This window comes from Stomoxys calcitrans, chromosome 5 (genome assembly GCF_963082655.1).
Source record: "Stomoxys calcitrans chromosome 5, idStoCalc2.1, whole genome shotgun sequence".
NCBI lineage: Eukaryota > Metazoa > Arthropoda > Insecta > Diptera > Muscidae > Stomoxys > Stomoxys calcitrans.
In genome coordinates this window covers 81,509,168-81,529,024 of record NC_081556.1, presented here as the reverse complement: position 1 = coordinate 81,529,024, position 19,857 = coordinate 81,509,168, and the positions used below count along the sequence as shown (strand labels likewise).

Below are 19,857 nucleotides of genomic sequence, written 5' to 3'. Positions count from 1 at the left end.
ATTAAAATTTTTGCGAAAAGCTCAATGTATTGGGCGCATCTCAATTTCGATGAAACATGGTTCACATATGTTAAAATCCTGGAACACGAATCTGAGGTTTATGTTAAGGTCCATGATCACTACTTAAAATGCAACGGAAAATATTGTTTTCCGAATTATAAGGGAAAAAGAGGCGATACGGGTTTATGTCAAGGTACCGGTCTATATGGGGACTATATCAAGATATAGTCCGATATAGCCCATCTTCAACGTAACCTGCTAATGGACAAAAAAAGAATCTGTGCAAAGTTTCAGTTCAATATCTCAGACGGACAGACTGACACAGCTAGATCGTCTAAGATTTTTACGCCGATCAAGAATATATATACTTTATAGGGTCGGAAATGGATATTTCGATGTGTTGCAAACGGAATGACAAAATCAATTTAATGGTGATGGGTATAAAAATCAATTATTTAATTGTTTAATTGAATGTTTCCTTAATTTCAATCAATTGAAAAAAATCCGGATTCAATTAAAAAAATCATTGTTTTAATTAATTTTTTAATTGAAAACATTTGTATTTTCAAAAAAGTTTTTAATTAAAAAAACTTGAGATATTTTTTTTCTTTGTATGCAAGTATTCAGGGGAGATTGTACACAAAAAATAAGTTCGAATATTATTTATTTAAACTTATTTTTGTTAATTCGGCTTAATAATGTGTATTTCATGTTCAAATCAAGTTTTTAAGAGTGGTTCTTAGATTCTTTTATAATTTAATATATTGAGAGACTTATTGTGCAGTAATGTTTATTGAGTTTTTCCATAATCAACAAAATTATGTCGGTAGGCTAGAGGAGGCATTCAAGATAATCAAACATGAGATCTACGAGTTCAAATTTCCGCGGCGGCAAAAATAATAAAATTGTTTTTAGGGTAACAGTAGAGAGAGTGACAGAAAACCCCGAAAGCAAGTAGTAAACAGAGAAATAAAATCAACCACCACCACTAAAGAACATTTGGTGGTTGGCTTAATGGTTTTGTTTTGCTTATGAATAATATTGTTTTTGTTGTTGTTATATGTTGGCTTGCAAGGCGAGTGGCTTTCGACAACAAATTTATGCTTTGGATCGTTGGGATTAAAAATAAATTGTTGCAGTAAAATTAACAAATTTTGCCGTTGTTTTTTCCGTTTATCTGTTTCAAGTCATAACAGAATACCATAGTCTTATGACTTGTTATTTTAATCCAAATTCAATTTATGCTCAATTTTAATACTGATTTTCAGCTTCTGGTAGTCTTAGCCAAAAATTAGCTCTATAAAGAAGATTTCCTGTCTTGCTCAAACGTCATTTGGCAAATATTAAATTGGTTAGGGGTTTTCCTACCATCTGGTACTCGTACCTGCCCAACCAAGCCAAGGCAAATAAAGGCGCAACTACGTTCAACAAGTTAAACACATTCATTTGGCCTAGCAGCACTTGTACAGACAGACAAGCAGTATTTTAAACACTCAGTTGGTATAGACTAAGTTAAAGTTCATTCATTTGTTTATTTTTCTCCGTAACTTGTTGGACTATCACCAACAATCTCTCACTATAGTTCAAATAGTTTATAAACAATAAATAAACAAATGTCTTGTCGTTTGTGTTTTTTCGCTGGCCGTTTTTTACTGTTTTAGTTTGGTTTCTTTTTTCATTTATGTTTTTGCCCTGAAGCAGCTAAAAAGGTTGGGATGATGACGGCGACATTGGTGGCAGCAGCAGCGGGTACTACTACGGTATTAACAACATGGTGATATACCAGCCTCTACCAAAAATGAATGAATGAGAAACTGACTGAATGAATGATATTCGAACAATTTATCTTTGTTTTTTTTTATTATTTTTTGCCTCTTTTTGTTTGGAGGGAAAAATTAATTTTTTCTTTCTTTTTGTTTTAATTTATTTTACATCTTCTTAACCGTAATCTTATCTTCTAAAACAAAAACAGTTATGCTATAAAAAAAAACACAAAAAATAGCGTCTGTATATAACATTTAAACATTTTTTAGTATTTCTTTAATTTTGTTTAGCGCATGATGTCATAGCCATATTTTTATAAATTGTATATGAGAAGATATGCCTATTAGCGAATGTAGTGGAAGCGCTTTTGTTTGCTTTTTCTGCGTTATAAGCTTTTGCAAACGAAAAGAACATCAATTACCGCAAGTTAAGTTTGTGTGAAAATTAAAAATGTTTGAATTTTTTATAATCAAAAAGGAAACTTATGACAAAAAATTTCAAAGATTTTTTTTAAATAAAATGAAAAATTTATTTTGCATTTGTGTACCTTTTAAAATTAGAAAACTAAAAAAAACATAACAAGTAAAACTGGGCTAAATTCAGCCGGGTCGATTTGTTGGCACATACCACCATTATTTCTGCTTAAAGTTTATATTCACGAGGGTTGCATTATAATCGAAATGCCTTATAATGAAAATGCAAATATTTATCTTAAAAATAGTTTTATTATTTTCCAAAGTATTCTCCAGCATGATTTATACACTTTTACATGCGCTCAAACCAATTGTCGAAGCACCTTTTCCACTCCGATTGAGACACCTCCAAAACATGGTTATTGAACGCTTCAACAGCATCTTCTGGCGACGAAAATCGTTGACCACGCACTTTGATTTAAAGTGGGGGAATAAAAAGAAGTCATTGGGTGTCAAGTTCGGGCTGTTAGGTCGTACCATGGGTTTCATGGGTGAGTCTTCTGGTACTCTATCACGGATTTCGAGGAATTTTCCATGGAGTGGACAATGGTTTTCTATTGCTCCTGTATATCATTGGGACAATAAGCGATTTGTATACCCACCACCGAAGGATGGGATTTTGCCATTCTGTTTGCAACACATCGAAAAATCCATTTCCGACCCTATAAAGCATATACATTCTTGATCAGCGTATAAATCTAAAACGATCTAGCCACGTCCGTCCGTCTATTTGTTGAAATCACGCTACAGCCTTTAAAAATTGAGATAATGAGCTGAAACTTTGAACAGATTTTTTTTTTTTTGGTCCATAAGCAGGTTAATTTCGAAGATGGGCTATATCGGACTATATCTTGATATAGCCCCATATAGACCGATCCGCCATTTTAGACTCTTAGGCCCATTGAAGCCCCATTTATTATCCGATTTTGTTGAAATTTGGGACAGTTAGTTGTGTTAGGCCAAGCAACGGCGCCCAGATCGGTCAAGATTTGGAAATAGCTGCCACATAGACCGATCTCTCGATTTAAGCATTTATTGTCCGATATCGCCGAAATTTGGGACAATGAGTTGTGTTAGGCCCCTCGACATCTTTCTGGTATGGCACAGATAGGTCAAGATTTAGATATACTTTGATTTAAAGTGGGGGAATAAAAAGAAGTCATTGGGTGTCAAGTTCGGGCTGTTAGGTCGTACCATGGGTTTCATGGGTGAGTCTTCTGGTACTCTATCACGGATTTCGAAGAATTTTCCATGGAGTGGACAATGGTTTTCTATTGCTCCTGTATATCATTTGGACAATAAGCGATTTGTATACCCACCACCGAAGGATGGGATTTTGCCATTCTGTTTGCAACACATCGAAAAATCCATTTCCGACCCTATAAAGCATATACATTCTTGATCAGCGTATAAATCTAAAACGATCTAGCCACGTCCGTCCGTCTATTTGTTGAAATCACGCTACAGCCTTTAAAAATTGAGATAATGAGCTGAAACTTTGAACAGATTTTTTTTTTTGGTCCATAAGCAGGTTAATTTCGAAGATGGGCTATATCGGACTATATCTTGATATAGCCCCATATAGACCGATCCGCCATTTTAGACTCTTAGGCCCATTGAAGCCCCATTTATTATCCGATTTTGTTGAAATTTGGGACAGTTAGTTGTGTTAGGCCAAGCAACGGCGCCCAGATCGGTCAAGATTTAGAAATAGCTGCCACATAGACCGATCTCTCGATTTAAGCATTTATTGTCCGATATCGCCGAAATTTGGGACAATGAGTTGTGTTAGGCCCCTCGACATCTTTCTGGTATGGCACAGATAGGTCAAGATTTAGATATAGCTGCCACAGACCGGTCCGGTTCAGACCGATCTCTCGTTTTAAGGTTTCGGTCCCATAAAAGGCGCATTTAGTGTCCGATGTCGCCGAAATTTGGGACAGTGAGTTGCGTTAGGCCTCCCGACATCTTCCTAGAATATGGCACAGATAGGTCCAGATTTGGATATTGGTGCCATATGGACCGATCTCTCGATGTAAGGCCTTGGGCCCATAAAGGGCGCATTTATTGTCCGAAGTGAAATGAGTTAGGCTCTTCAACATTCTTCGTTAATTTGGCTAAGATCGGTCCAGATTTGAATATAGCTGCCATATAGACCGATCTCTCGATATAAGGGATTTATTATCCGCTTTCGCCGAAATTTGGAACAGTGAGTTGTGTTAGGCCATTCGACAACTTTCTGCAATAAGGCCCAAATCGGTTCATATTTGTTCGGCCCGACCGAACTTAACGCCTTTTTAATTGTTATCATGCAATTGGTTCAGTTGAATAGAGTGTGCCGCTTCCATCTGTTGAGTTTGTTCAACTGCGTCAGATCGTACGATTCTCGCTGCACTTAGACGTGTGCTAATCTTTGCTGCAACAAGCTGGATGAACGCTTTCCATCTATAACAACGTAATCACTTTGGTTTTTCACTTCTTGATCGGGGGACATCTTTGGCTTTGGGAATATCACGATGTTGAAATCTGGTGTTGCAAACGAAATAATCAAAAAACTTGATATTAATTTCTGTCTTCAGTCGTTTGCGTGTGGCGTCAACGCTAGGGGGAATCCTTTTCAGCCTTGATCAATGGGTTTTTGTGTTTATTTTTATTTCAAATAGAAATACAAAACAATGAATACCCCTTAAAAAGTCAAGGCAGAATGTGGTGTGCAAAACGCATCGAGCAGGCTTAAGTGATCGCGATTTCAGTCTAACCAGTCAGACTGTTTTGTCACTTAATCCATTAACGACGAATGGGTAGAAAATTACCCAAGAATGGGGCTGTCTTAGAAAAATTTTAGCTCGAGTAAGGAAAGAGGTATCCTAAATAAAGGAAGCGCAAGAACAAATTAATGCATGAACAGCACGTCGAAAAATATGTAGCTGCAATATGCTCATACTGAAAGGCTTTTCTACGGCAATCGAAGATAGTCTTCATTATAAGTTTTGGCTTTGTCTTTGCTCGATGTCTATTTGTGGAGATTTTAGATTTTGGATTCTAATTTTTTTCTTACTGCGCTGTAAGAAAACGTTTTCCGTTATAAGCGGCTAACAGACACAATACCAGAAATGAATCAACTTCGGGGCGTGGTATGGGAAACAATTAAAGGTTTTACAAGTAGCACGGAATTTGGTTTTCTTTTTCGAGGTTACTTTTTAGTATCTACAGCTCACAACAAGTTGATTACTGACTTTGGTGTATGTTCACAGTGACATGGGGCGGAGTAATATCCGCACCATCTTTTCGACCTAACCTAACCTAACCAATAAGACTCAGCGCTTCATTCGAAAGGCATGCTTCTACCACCATTGCACTACTCTCCAATTAGTGCGTAGGTGCAAGCATGTCATCTTTTAGCGTCAATATAGTCTGATGAGGCCCATGAGAAGGCCGAAATCGCGATCACTGTAGCTTGCCCAATGCATTCTGCACACCACGTTTTCCTTGACTTTTTAAAGGACTTTTGTTGTTTTTCTTTTCTATTCGAAATGGAAACTAAACCAAAACCCATTGGTATAAGCTGGACGTAAATCCAATAACAAAATTAAGTAATGGAATTTTTTACAAGTGCGGGTTACTGTCCCAGCGCCTTAACCATAAAAACATGTGGGTCTTGTCATTTCGAATATCACAGGCGTTCAGTATTTATCAAAACATGAACCGATTTAAACCATACTAAGCGCAATTGTTGGAAGTGATACCAAAACACTACGTGCAAAATTTCAGTCTAATCGAACGAGAATTGCGCCCTCTAAAGGCTCAAGAAGTCAAGACCCTAGATCGGTTTATATGGCAGCTATATCAAAACATGGATCGATTTGGCCCATTAACAATCCCAACCGACTTACACTAATAAAAAGTATTTGTGCAAAATTTCAAGCGCCTAGCTCTACTCTTTCGAAAGTTAGCGTGCTTTCGACAGACGGACGAACGGACGGAAATTGCCAGATCGACTTAAAATGACGTGACGATCAGGAATATATATACTTTATGGGGTCTCAGACGCATATTTCGTGGTGCTACAAACAAAATGACGATATTATTGTAGTATATCCCCATCCCATGGTGGAGGGTATAAAAATGTTCAAAATTTCAATTAGCTCCAGAGGCTTTACCCACAAAACTGGCTGGAACATCGAGGTCCCATCTATTAGCTGCGAGCTTGCGACTACAAATTGCGGATAGTGGAATGCTCCATGGGGAGTAGCTTTAACGGCAGACGCGGACAATCAGCGGTATCGCACGGAGAGTCTCAGTGAGAGATCGGACGGCACCGGCTCTTGCACAAATAATGACTGCCTATGATGCTCGATATGACAAGGAGGGTTATTGGCGCCAATGGCTACCCTGTTCCCGCGGCGATAGGTCCTTTGGACCGGAACGAGTTTGCTCACCTACGGGAGCCTGACGAGGATCGCCACCTCCACATGAATATGTAGCTACAACGACAACCCATAAAAACCACCAAGATGGCAAGATGGCAAATAGTTTTCATAAGGCTATAGTAGCCGTAGAGGCCACCGTAGCGCAGAGGTTAGCATGTCCGCCTATGACGCTGAACGCCTGGGTTCAAATCCTGGCGAGACCATCAGATAAAATTTTCAACAGTGGATTTTCCCTCCTAATGCTGGCAACATTTGAGGTACTATGCCATGTAAAACTTCTCTCCAAAGAGGTGTTTATGGGCAAAATTTGCATTTTTTTTTGTATAGTAGCCGTAGATAGCTACCAAGTGAATGCCAACAAATGACTCGAATAGGAAGATTGTGATTAGAGCTCAATCATCGCAAGGAGGAGTTATGCGCTCCTTTTTGCTCTTGGATATCTGTCGGATTTTCAGGTCATTTGAAAAGGACAGTTAAAGTTTGTTGGCTTCGAGGATAACGTTGTCATCATGGTGTGTGGCCGTTCAGAGTGCATATAGTATGCTGCCAAAACACTAGGTTACTTGGTATGTTCAGGGGACCTCTCCTAGATGTGATGGAGCTGCCGATCTCACTACTGAATGTCCTGAAAAGCCATTGTAATGTCAGTCACATGGTGGACTTAAGCTTGATTTGTGGAGATGAGGAGGAGTCATAGACGGCTGAGCACCTATTGTGAGACTGCGTGCGTGAATAAGTGCAGGATTATGGCTACACAAAAAACCTATTTTCCTGTCTAAATTATCTTCATGCTATAGCCCTTTCGCCATTCTTGACTACTACAGCTTTAAATGGCATATTGGAAAGAGCTTCTCCAGACCGCCTGGCTGTTTTGTCATGCATGTTGGCTGCTAATCATCTTCATTTTAAAGTCTGGCATTATACTGACGTAAATTTTATCACCACAATAGACCTAAGTTTTCTGAGTGAAACTGATAGTAAATGAGGTTGCTAGCCATATTTTATACACCATAAGTTTAGAAACCATAACAGCAGCAAGCACAATTTAAAGAATATTTATTTTGAAGTTTAGATTTTTGTAGGGCGAATTCAAAATTAGTTGTCAAATTCTCTCGGCTGGGTTTATGCGGCCACCTGATAAATACGCCTCATCCAGAACGTAGCTATCGTCGAAAAGTTATTAAGTTTTTTAATTCATAAAGTATTTGACAATAGACTGTTTTTCAGTTATATGATTCATTACCCTGGCATTTTTTTCTATATTAATGGATTCTTTTACCTAATGCCCCCAAAAGATAAGAAATTATTGTAAAATTTTAATAATAATTTTGTTCTTAAGAAACTAGGGTAGGAAAACTAAATACAATTTATCAAAAAATTATCTACTTCAAATAAACCTAATCGCACCTGATTTGTGGCCTTAGAAAGTGGGGGGAAAGTGTTGTGTGCGTGCATGGGTGATCTATGTTGGGACCGGCCTGCATGAATGGGACCGGCCACTTATGTTGAGTGAGTGCGTTACTCATAACAGAAAATCTGCCATTCGAAATGTTTTATTTGTTCAGTGCGTTTTTGCGTTCGGCATTTCTCTATTTTATTTTTTGGTTTATTTATATTTATTTATTTGTCTTTTTCCCATGTTGGTTTTCTTTTTTTGTTTTTGTTGTTACTCGAAGCCGAAAACAAAGCGCGAAAACAGAAAAAAAATCGAAAACTAGAACAACTGTGAGTTGACAGCAATAAAATAAACTGACAGCGCATACAATTTGACACAGTCAGACAGAAATACCACCTCGCAGTTAGAGACATGTCACCACCACCAATCGTCACAGTGTTCGGAGGCGTCTGCAACAAATTACACTCTACAGAAGACACTTTTATTGAAACTAGGCGTATTTTTGTTGCCAGAACCACCTCTGCCTTTATGGAGAGGTCAAATAAAAGTATGATCACATGCATTTGAACAAGTAAAAGCTTGCTAAATTTGGCCGGGCCGAATCTTATATACCCTCCACCACGGATGGCATTTGTCAAGTTCTTTGCCCAGTATCTCTAGGCAAACAAAAAATTGCCATGCTATTGGAGACATATTAGCTTATGGGCCGATTCGAACCATACTTGGTTTGGATGTTGAAGACCATATAAAAAGTCATTGTGCAATATATTGGGTTGTCCAAAAAGTAATTGCGGATTTTTCATATAGTCGGCGTTGACAAATTTTTTCACAGCTTGCGACTCTGTAATTGCATTTTTTTTTCTGTCAGTTGTCAGCTGTTACTTTTTGCTTGCTTTAGAAAAAAAGTGTAAAAAAGTATATTTGATTAAAGTTCATTCTAAGTTTTATTAAAAATGCATTTACTTTCTTTTAAAAAATCCGCAATTACTTTTTGGGCAACACAATATTAGCCAAATCGGATAAGAATTGCCCCTTATAGGGACTCAAGAAGTATAATCGGGAGATCGGTATATATGGGAGCTACATCAGTTTATAGACCGATTCATATCATATTTGGCACGCATAGAAAAAGTTGTTGTACAAAATTTTAGCCAATTTGGATAAGTATTGAGCTCTCTATAGGTTATGAATGGAATTAGACCATGCTTGGCACAGTTGTTGGAAGTCATACCAAAACGGTATGTGCAAAATTTCGGCCAAATGGGATAAGAATTGCGCTCTCTATAAGCTCATGTAGTCGAATCGGGAGATCGGTTTATATGGCAACTACATATATCAGGTTATGAACCAATTTGAACCATACATACATACAATTGTTAAATAAAAAAAAAACACCACGTGCAAAACTTCAGCCAAATCGTATATGAATCTAGAAGCTAAAAAATTTAAGACCCAAGATCAGTTTGTATGAGAGCTACATCAAACCAACCTACGCTAATAAGAAGTATTTGTGCAAAATTTCAAGCGCCTCGACAGACAGACGGACGGTAATGGCTAGATCGACCTTAAATGTCATGACGATCAATAATAGATATAGTAGTAATAACAGTATACATGTTTCTATAATACAACTTTTTGGATTAGGTTAGGGTGCAGATATTAATCCGCCCATGCCACTATGGACATACACCTAAGCCAGTAATCGGCTTGTTGTACACTCTAAAAACTATAAAGAAACCCCTGAAAAAAAATTTTTAAGTTAGGAATTCCGTGCTACTTACAAATCCTTAATTGTTTTCAATACCACTCTCCTAAGTTGGTTCATATCTGGTACTGTGTCTCTACCTAAGTGCCGGTATCTGTTAGACGCGAAAGACGGGCAATGACAAAGGAAATGCTCCAATGTCTTATCATCTTCCCCGCATGCCCTACACATGCTATCACTTGCCGCACCTATTTTACATAAGTGAGCTCGTTGTCCTATGTGTCCCGTAATGATATCAATAGCTATACTGACCTCCTTTTTGCTTCCTTTCAGCAACAGCCTCGTCTTCTCACGATCTGGGTTCATTAAAGCATGGATATCTGCCGGAATTGTGGAAGCAATCTTATATAAGACCGTTATTTGAAGCCGGAAATCGTAATGAGGTTTCTAATCATAGGGGCATTTCAATTTCGAATGCTATTCCAAAGCTATTGGAGAAAATTCTAACTGACACTATTTCACAGCAAGTCTCTTCTATATTGTCTCCCTACCAACTTGGGTTCCGGAAATCGAAATCGACGATAACAAATATTTTAGAATTTACTTGTTTGGTCAAACGGATACTATATTTGCCGATTTTAGTAAAGCATTTGATAAAGTTAACCACAACCTTCTGTTAAGAAAAATAGACTTTATTGGTTTCAGTCTATCTTTACTAAAGTGGATCAGATCATATCTGACTGGACGTACTCAAAGAGTTAAATTTGGTACTGCAGTTTCCAAATCAATTGTTGTCTCTTCAGGTGTTCCACAGAGTAGTCATCTTGGCCCTACGCTGTTTTGTTTGTTCATAAACGATCTCCCTTTTAAAGCACTCGAATATTTTTATTTATGCAGATGATGTAAAGATCTTCAGATCAACGAGAGACTCTGATGAACAGTGTATCTTCAGTATGACCTTGATACTCTTTACGAATGGTGCAACCAGAACTTTATGGAAGTTAATATTTCCAAATGCAAACACATATCATTTAAGAAAAACCTCTCTTAAATCTACCTACTTTTTAGGTTCTAATCAACTTGCCTTAAAGACTTTGGATTTCTTCTAGACTAACTCTTAAACTTCCGTCAACACATCTCAATGGTTGTAGACAAAGCACGTGGTGCTCTTGGCTTCATGAAACGCTGGAGTAAAGAACTTAATGATTTCTCTGCGACGAAAAACTTATATACGTTGCTAGTCAGAAGTAATCTCGAGTAGGGTTCAGTGGTATGGGATCCGTACTACAATATTCATTTTGATTTGATAGAATCGGTTCAAAAACAATTTCTGTTATTTTGTCCTCGTCGAAATGGGTGGGACAGAAGTTCATTACCTTCGTACGGGTACCGATTAAATCTTATAAAGCTTCCTACATTAAAAAGTCGTAGAACCATGCTAAACATTACGTTTTTCACAAAATTAATTCATGGTCAATAGATTCTTGCTTTCTTTCGAGTTGAATTTTCTTTAACGTTCCTATCAGACCTACCAGATATTTTGAAAATTTCTTTTTATAGAACCAAAAATGATCCTTTTCGGCACCTATGTTATCAATTTAATCAACTGAAAGATATAATAGTTTTTGCTGATTAATATAATTCTTGAAATTAATATATAACTATAACGGCCTTATTCATAAAACTTAATGATGTATTCAAATGGGTTTATTTGACAGTTTTGTAAACGAAATCTGTCAAATAAACCTACTTCAAATCTACATTAAGTACTATGAAAACCGGTGTAAATATTTAGATGCATTTCAAACCTATTTAACGCTAGCCCTTGTTTTTCTAATAATTATAACATGTGTTATATTCTTAGCAATAAAATCTATTGACATTTCTGACATGTGAACAAACCACTCAATCCAACCAGAATATAATTCGTAACACGTTCTTAAGTGAAAACGCAAATGTATCATTAACCATTAATCACTTCAATTGATGCGACTCAATGATAAAATTCAAAAAAATATATATTATTATTTTTTTTTAAATAGGCTAAAACGTTATCAAACATGCAATTCTAATGAAATCAATTGAATCAAATGTTCAGTGATTTGTGAAATTGAAATGAGATATGATCTTAGGCTGCCTTAAGTACAAGTATTGTTGGGTCAGTCTATGAATTATTATGGTGATTGGTAGAAATATTGTAATTAATATTATCTTAAGCTGGAATGTAAAAAACAAAAAAATCGTAAAAGTTTTATATATCAACATTAGACTGGACTAATTTCATATTGGAAAATGGAGGACCATTTCTCATCCCATAATATTTAGAACTGTCAATTTCATACACGAAGAATACCTATAAAATAGATTCGGCCTTGTCCTTAAGACTCAATCCAGGTGTCTTCGTCAAAAGTCCTTGCTGAGCAGTCGTCTATCGGCTAGTGGAGCCTGGCGCAGCCGATCCACCAATCGAGATGTCAGCAGGAGACAACAGCTACGGCCTGATACCACCATCGCAGCTGTTGGGTCTTTAGAGTCTATTCAAAAGCTATTCCCGGGCTCTATGTCTGACGCTCCACTGGAAACATTACTAGTTAAAGAATATTTTTGCGGAGCTAAATAACAAAACGTCCACTCAACGGTTCAAGCAAGAACCGTGATCTTTAATTTTCGGCCAATATTTTTTTCTATATAGGAACTCGGAAATTCCAAGTTAATTTGACAGTTTTATGTCAGTAGATCAAAGGATTTTTTGTTCTCAGATTTCTTTTACGGCTCTTCATATACAACTTTAATCGAAGACTAAGGGTCTTCATATTTTGCGATAGACATATCAGAGATAAATGGAACAATTTTCACTTTGTATCCCAATAGAAACCCGAAACCAAATCAGATATTTGAATTTGGAATCAAGTACCTAGGGGGAATGCCGCAACCCAAAAAGTTCTCCAAGGGTGCGGCTCTCGGACATGCAGATCGATAGGTACAATATGGGTCTCAAATGAAAGTTATTTAAGAGTAGAATACGAATCTGAAACAATTTTGGGCCATATGTCATGGATACTGCCTACCCCAATTATTAAATTTGGTTTTATTCGGTCTATGCATTGATATTTTTTCTATCTATTGATCTCCTGATTGTTACTTCTCATTTTCGTTTAAAAAATATAGGTAATGAGAAATTAACGATAAATAATATCGAAAGTTATTTAAGAGTAGAATACAAATCTGAAACAATTTTGGGCCATATGTCAGGGATACTGCCTACCCCAATTATTAAATTTGGTTTTATTCGGTCTATGCATGGATATTTTTTCTATCTATTGATCTGATTGTTACTTCTCATTTTCGTTTAAAAAATATAGGTAATGAGAAATTAACGATAGTATCGATACGATGGATATTTATTGTTAGAAATATCAAATGTTGCGATTATCGATAGTTTGCCAGCTCTAGTATGTAATCAATGATATGTGAAAAGCTTGCCCCTGTTCTTCAATGGAATGTTCATTGCTGAATATTTTAATCGGTTTCTTAAATGTTGCCATATTCCGGGATTTTAAAAAATCGCTTTCTTGCTACAAATTACCATGTTTTAAGATATTTCTATACTAATTGTTCATTCCCAACCATATATTGTGATTATTACTTCTTCGGTTTTTGGGAAACCCGGTTTATTGAACACCCTAATAGCAATTTATGATAACCTTGCCTTTGCCTTAAAAAAATTGCCTTTATATCTCTAAGTCCTTGAATAGATTGTTTGCAAAACACGGTGTTGACAAACAGACCTTACTAGCCAAATTCAAATATTGTATATTTTAATTATTTTTATTTTGGAAATTTTTTACTAACGTATATTTTTCTTTTTTTTTTTTTTGTTCTTTTCAGTTTTATCGTACAAATGTTGCTGTCTACCGCTGTTTGTTCGTAGCATCGATTTCTAAGAAACTACGTTCTCTTTTCTTTTTTTCTAAAATTTTGTATTTTAAAAAAGCTTCTCTAACTCTCCGTCCACACTCTACCTTGCTAATATGCTGTGCAAGTGAGTGAACAAACCAACAAGAACCCAATAACAGCAGCAGCAGTCGAAGAGAGCAGATCAACGTTTATTTTTTTTGTTTATTTTTCCACAATTTTTATAGTTGGAATATTTGCCTTTAATTGTTGTTTTTTACTTATTGTTGGGGTATTGTGGAGAGAACAACAAAATAATCCTAACAAATTGTTCAAAGAGGGAGCGCTCGCGAGTGTCAGTGTCATAATCGGTGGCGGCATTCATAATAATAAATTCGTCAACATACCGCAAAAGCATCAGCGACAGCAGCGACACAAGAAAAATAAAACACCACACAACAAGAGAAGCAACTCAGACAGAGAGTAGTGTAAAAAATGTCTTTTCGTGTAGTCAGAAGTTCAAAATTTCGTCACGTTTACGGTCAAGCTCTAAAACGTGAACAATGCTACGACAACATACGTGTCTCAAAGAGCAGTTGGGATTCCACTTTTTGTGCGGTGAATCCAAAGTTTTTGGCTATCATTGTGGAGTCAGCAGGTGGCGGTGCCTTCATAGTTCTGCCACACAATAAGGTAAGTAAGTCACACTGAGCAGCCTGAAATAGATTTATGCACCACCACCAACACCACCATCATTTCTATTTGCTTATGTGAAGATTAAGTTTCATTTCATTATATGCCAAACACGTAATTTTAAGGCTAGAATAGTCATACACGCATATTATTCTGGTTAGTAACGACGTTAAGTTAAACATTTTGTAAAATTTCTTTTTTTACTTAAATTGAAGTAAAAAGTAAGCTGCAAAATTGTCTTTAGAGACTGCATGAATTGAAATTACAAAAAAAGCTAAGCTAAAAACAAAATATTTCATAATAATGATCTTATAGGGAAACAATGTTTGTCTTAACTTTAAGATTTGAGCCAAGGTTAAGTAACTTAATGATGTATAATTTTCCAACTTTTTAAGAAACCTTTTCCTTTGGTAACAGATTTTTTACTTGGCATTAGAAATTGTTGTCCAAAAAGTAGTTTATTAAATTCTTAACTTAGAATTTGTATAGCTGCTCAAGATGTCAGATCGAGATATCGGTTTATATAGGACCTACTTAGCATATACAGTACAGTATCCATTTCTGACCTTATAAAGTATTATCCGATTTTGAGTGAGTTGTGTTAAACCCTTAGCAACCGTCTTTAATTTGGTCCAGATCGGTCCAGATTTGGATATAGCTGTCATACAGACCGATCCGCCGATTTAAGTTTTTGGGGGTATAAAATGCGCATTTATTGTCCTATTTTGCCAAAATTTGGAACAGTGAGTTGTGTTAGGCCCTTTCACATCCTTCTCCAAGGTTCAGATCGGTCCAGATTTGAATATAGCTGCCATATAGACCGATCTGTCGATTTAGGGTCTTCGGCTCATAAAAGGCGCATTTTTGTGCGATTTCGGCGAAATTTGGGACAGTGAGTTGTGTTAGGTTTTTCGACATCCTTGTCGTATATGGTACAGATTGGTATATATTTGAATATAGCTACATAAAAAACCAATATAGGGGCATAAATTATGCATTATGCAGCGGATTATGACGAATTGTGGTTTACATATATACCCGAGGTGGTGGGTATCCATAGTACGGCCCGGCCGAACTTAACGCCTTTTTACTTGCTAAATAATAAAAACTGAAATTTTAAAATAATAAGAGAGAGTCCCCACAAGAAAAAGTAAACAAAATAAGCACATGCATTGGAAAGAAATTCATTTGGTTTTTGATTTTTGCCAAAAAAAAAACGAATTCGCGCTTAAACGATTAGCAGGTAAATCAAAACTACTGTGCATGGGACCGATTATGTTTTTTTTAATATTGGGTTGCCCAAAAAGTAATTGCGGATTTTTCATATAGTCGGCGTTGACAATTTTTTTCAACGGCTTGTGACTCTGTAATTGCATTCTTTCTTCTGTCAGTTGTCAGCTGTTACTTTTAGCTTGCTTTAGAAATAAAATGTAAAAAAAGTATATTTGATTAAAGTTCATTCTAAGTTTTATTAAAAATGCATTTACTTTCTTTTAAAAAATCCGCAATTACTTTTTGGGCAACCCAATATAATCCCCTAGATTCTAGGAAGTCAAATAATTTCAAGATATCGAAAACAACTTGATTTGAATATATAGTAAACCCTGAAAATTAAGGCAAAAACAAGGACCTGGTCGGTGACATCCCATTTTACCAGATAAAAGCTTAAATAACAAAGTTAGAATGTTAATTAAATCTAACATTTTAATGTCGAATTAATGCCAAAATTTGATCAACAAGCTGGTATCTGAAGGAAAATCTTATTCGGATATAAGGAAATTAATTGACTGTTGCAAACAAAATGATCATTAACGCTCTTATGCTCAAGTTTAAAATTAAACTCATTGTCATTCGTTCGTTTGGTTCGAAAATCCAAAGAGAGATCATTATGCCTACCGAGGATCTAAGAAAATTTCTTAATATACCAGAAAGTATGGAAATTATACTCCGTTTACTCCAACAACAATCTTGAGAACCCATCACCATAGATTCTACTGAAATATGTGATCTATATCACGTTAAAGACCCATTTGGACCGCACTTGGCACAGTTGTTCAAAGTCATAACAGAACACTGTGTGCAAAATGGCAGCCAAATCGGACAAAAAATGAGGCTTGTAAGGACTCAAAAAGTCTAAGTTCGGGAGTTCGGTTTATATGGGAGCTATATCATGTTATAGACCCATTTGGGCTTGTTTGAAGTCATTACAGAACACTATCTGCAAAATTTTAAAATCAATAGTAGGTTAGGTTAGGTTGAAGAGAGGGTAGTGGATATTAATCCGCCCCATGCCACTAATCGGTAATCGGTTTGTTGTGCGCTCTAAAAACTATAAAGTAACCTCTAAAAAGAAAATTTTAAGTTAGGGATTCCGTGCTACTTACAAAACCCTTAATTGTTTTCAATACCACTCCCCTAAGTTGCTTCATGTCTGGTATTGTGTCTCCACCTAAGTGCCGGTATCTGTCAAAGGCGCAAGAGCCGGTCAATGGCAAAGGAAATGCTCTGACGTCTCGTCGTCTTCCCCGCATGCCCTACACATGCTATCACTTGCCGCACCGAATTTACTTAAGTGAGCTCGTAGTCCTATGTGTCCCGTTATGACACCAATAGCTATACTGACCTCCTTCTTGCTTCCTTTCAGTAATAGCCTCGTCTTCTCACGACCGTTTCACTGTTCCACAATGTTACATGTGTATTCGTCGCCCACTCCCTTAACTCGGACTGCGTCGACTCGAAAGGCTTCGGGTTAACCAAGTTTATTGACGGCAGTCCTCTGGACTTCACCGCCAAATCATCTGCCCTTTCATTTCTCCTTACTCCGTTATGGCCCGGCACCCAAACGATGCGGATTTTGCCATCCTCAGAGAAGGCGTTAATCTCCGTCTTACACTGCATGACTGTTCGTGACCTTACCGTCCTGGTTGTTGTTGCCCTTATGGCAATTTTACTGTCGGTAAAGATGTTCACACTCGACGTCCTCGCGTTAGCACTACTCCACTTCACGCATTCCGTGATCGCCCGGATGTCAATAGTAAGTATCTGGGCGAAATTTCAAGCGGCCAGCTTTCCGTGTTCGACCGGTATCGTGATTTCGACAGATTGATGAACGGAGGGACGGTCGACGGACTTGGCTAGAATGATTAATGGGGTCTTAGATCATTATTTCGAAGTGTAACAAACGGAATGGCTAGATTAGTATACCCCCATCCTATGATGGTGGGTATAAAAACCGCCTCCACATGTCTCCTGCGAAATGCCGCTGGTTTGCGTCTTCCAACAGTATAGTTGTCCCAAACACACTAGCAAAAAATTTAGTTTGCGGACATCCCAAAATGTGTCATAAATGGGCCAGAAAAGTCACATCATTTGAACTCAAATGAAAATTAGGGAACAGAAATTAAGAAATGAGAGTATCCAAGAGACCTACCAAGAAACAAAAACCATTGAAATGTAATATAGGGTATATGGAGCTATTTTTCCTCAAAATTATGCTAAAATCTTATCAATTCAGTTCGAAAGCGTTGCTTTGCTGTCATTACTCACAAGGGACGCGTAAGCAAATATCAAAAATTTTTCATTGTTCCCGGCTTTAATTTAAAACCCCCCAAGTTGTTCCTGTTTCAATTGTATCAATATTATTTTTGGCCAATTCGTTATATGAGGTGCTATTATTTCGACTGCTTTTTTTAGTTTTTTTTTCCAAAAAACTAATAATCATGATTATTTTATGTTGTAAACCCAACTTAAAATCCAACTTAAACTTACACGAAATCGTTGAAACCAATATATAAATCGTTTGGAAGTTATATGGAATAAAACCGCCAATTTAAAAAAAAAAATTATATTGGTGCTATTATTTTGACCGCAGCTGTATATGTATCTCCCGATTTTTACTTTAAGGGCCTTCGCTAACGCTATTTATCGAACGATCTTCTAAAAATTATACACAACGACTTCCTCTATGACTTCCACATATACATATACTCGTCCAACTAGTTTACAACTAGTAGTTTAATTTCACTGGGGTTAAAGTCGTTTTCCCACAACCAAAATAACATTTTAAGCATACGAACTGAACATATTTTGTGACATATGTCCATATGGGTGTGTGAAAATAGTTAGTTTTCACTCAAGTAAATTTTATTTTTAATAAGTAAATTTTCATAACATTTAAGTTATTGTAACTAAATATAAGTAAAAATCATAAACTAATCTTTATTATGTAATTACAAAGTAATTGCGGTTGGCATTTTTCTGTGTGTAACTTCCATTAAAAAGCATTCCATTCCTTTATGAATGGAGGCCACCGTAGCGCAGAGGTAAGCATGTCCGCCTATGACGCTGAACGCCAGGGTTAAAATCCTGCCGAGACCACCAACACAAATTTTCAGCGGTGGTTTTCCCCTCCTTATACTGGCAACATTTGTGAGGTACTATGTCATGTAAAACTTCTCTCCAAAGAGGTGTCGCACTGCGGAGGCCCCTTATCATTGAGCTTAAACTTGAATCGGACTGCACTCATTGATATGTGAGAAGTTTGCCCCTGTTCCTTAGTGGAATATTCATGGGCAAAATTTGCAATTTGTATTCCTTTATGAAGATGTTCTTAAAGAGATAAACATGTTCGAAATAGATCAGTTCATCAAAACAATTTTCCTAACACATTTTTCAATCCTTTCGAGAGATCTTGGAAACATGGTTTTTGAAAACTTCAATAACCTGTATTTGTATTGTTTTGCATTAAGTTTTTATAATTTAGCTTATCCTCTTGAAAACATCGCATTGCCCAAGGTCATATTAGCGGTTTCACTCAGGGAAATTTTTTAATAAAAACAGGAAAAACATTTTCTATAAAAGCAGGAAAAATATTTTCTATAACAACAAAATATCTGCTAAAGAAGGAAATGCAGTAATTGTTTGCTAAACACCAAAATGGTAAAAAATTTAATTGTTATAATAAAATGTCATAAATACTTCAATTCAAACAAAGTAAATTTTACAAAAGAATAATTTAAATGGAAGAGGAAGACACGGCTTTCTTCAAAAGTTTTGTTTAGTTTAATATCAGCACTCAATATTTACTGATAACAACAAACGTATTTGCTTGGGTGTATATGATTTACGACCTAGCAGAACAGTCACGTCAGCATTGTTAACCAATTCAACTGTAACTAAGGCGGCTGGATGGCCTCTTAGTCATCATTTTTAGGACCTTGATCTTTTTAACTTTCACACCTAATAAATTTTTAAAAAGTTTTATCATTTAGACATGAATTTAATACTTTTGTATTTCCTGATGAATCCAAATGTTGTGTAATCGATAACTTTTCCATATCCTCCAGAAATACAAGCCTATAAGTATTTACATTTGAACTCTTAATTTATGTGTATTTGCAAATGTATGTTTTTTGTACATGTTATTATATACAATATTCAATCTTAACGCCAGCGTCGCCGCTTATTCAATGGAAGTTTTCCGTTTTTTTTGTCGTTTTTCAT

The 19,857-nt window shown here is 36.4% G+C and overlaps 1 protein-coding gene across 4 annotated transcripts in view; it reads left to right on the top strand.

Annotated features, from left to right (window-relative positions):
• Positions 1 to 19,857, top strand: part of LOC106083736 (coronin-1C-A) — a 78,653-nt gene that overhangs the window by 40,981 nt on the left and 17,815 nt on the right. For all 4 annotated transcript variants that reach the window (XM_013246960.2, XM_013246961.2, XM_013246959.2 and 1 more), the window contains exon 2: positions 13,657 to 14,355. In XM_013246960.2, coding sequence (XP_013102414.2) covers positions 14,158 to 14,355 — 198 coding nt within the window. In that variant the 5' untranslated portion in view covers positions 13,657 to 14,157. The remainder of the gene's footprint in view (positions 1 to 13,656; positions 14,356 to 19,857) is intronic.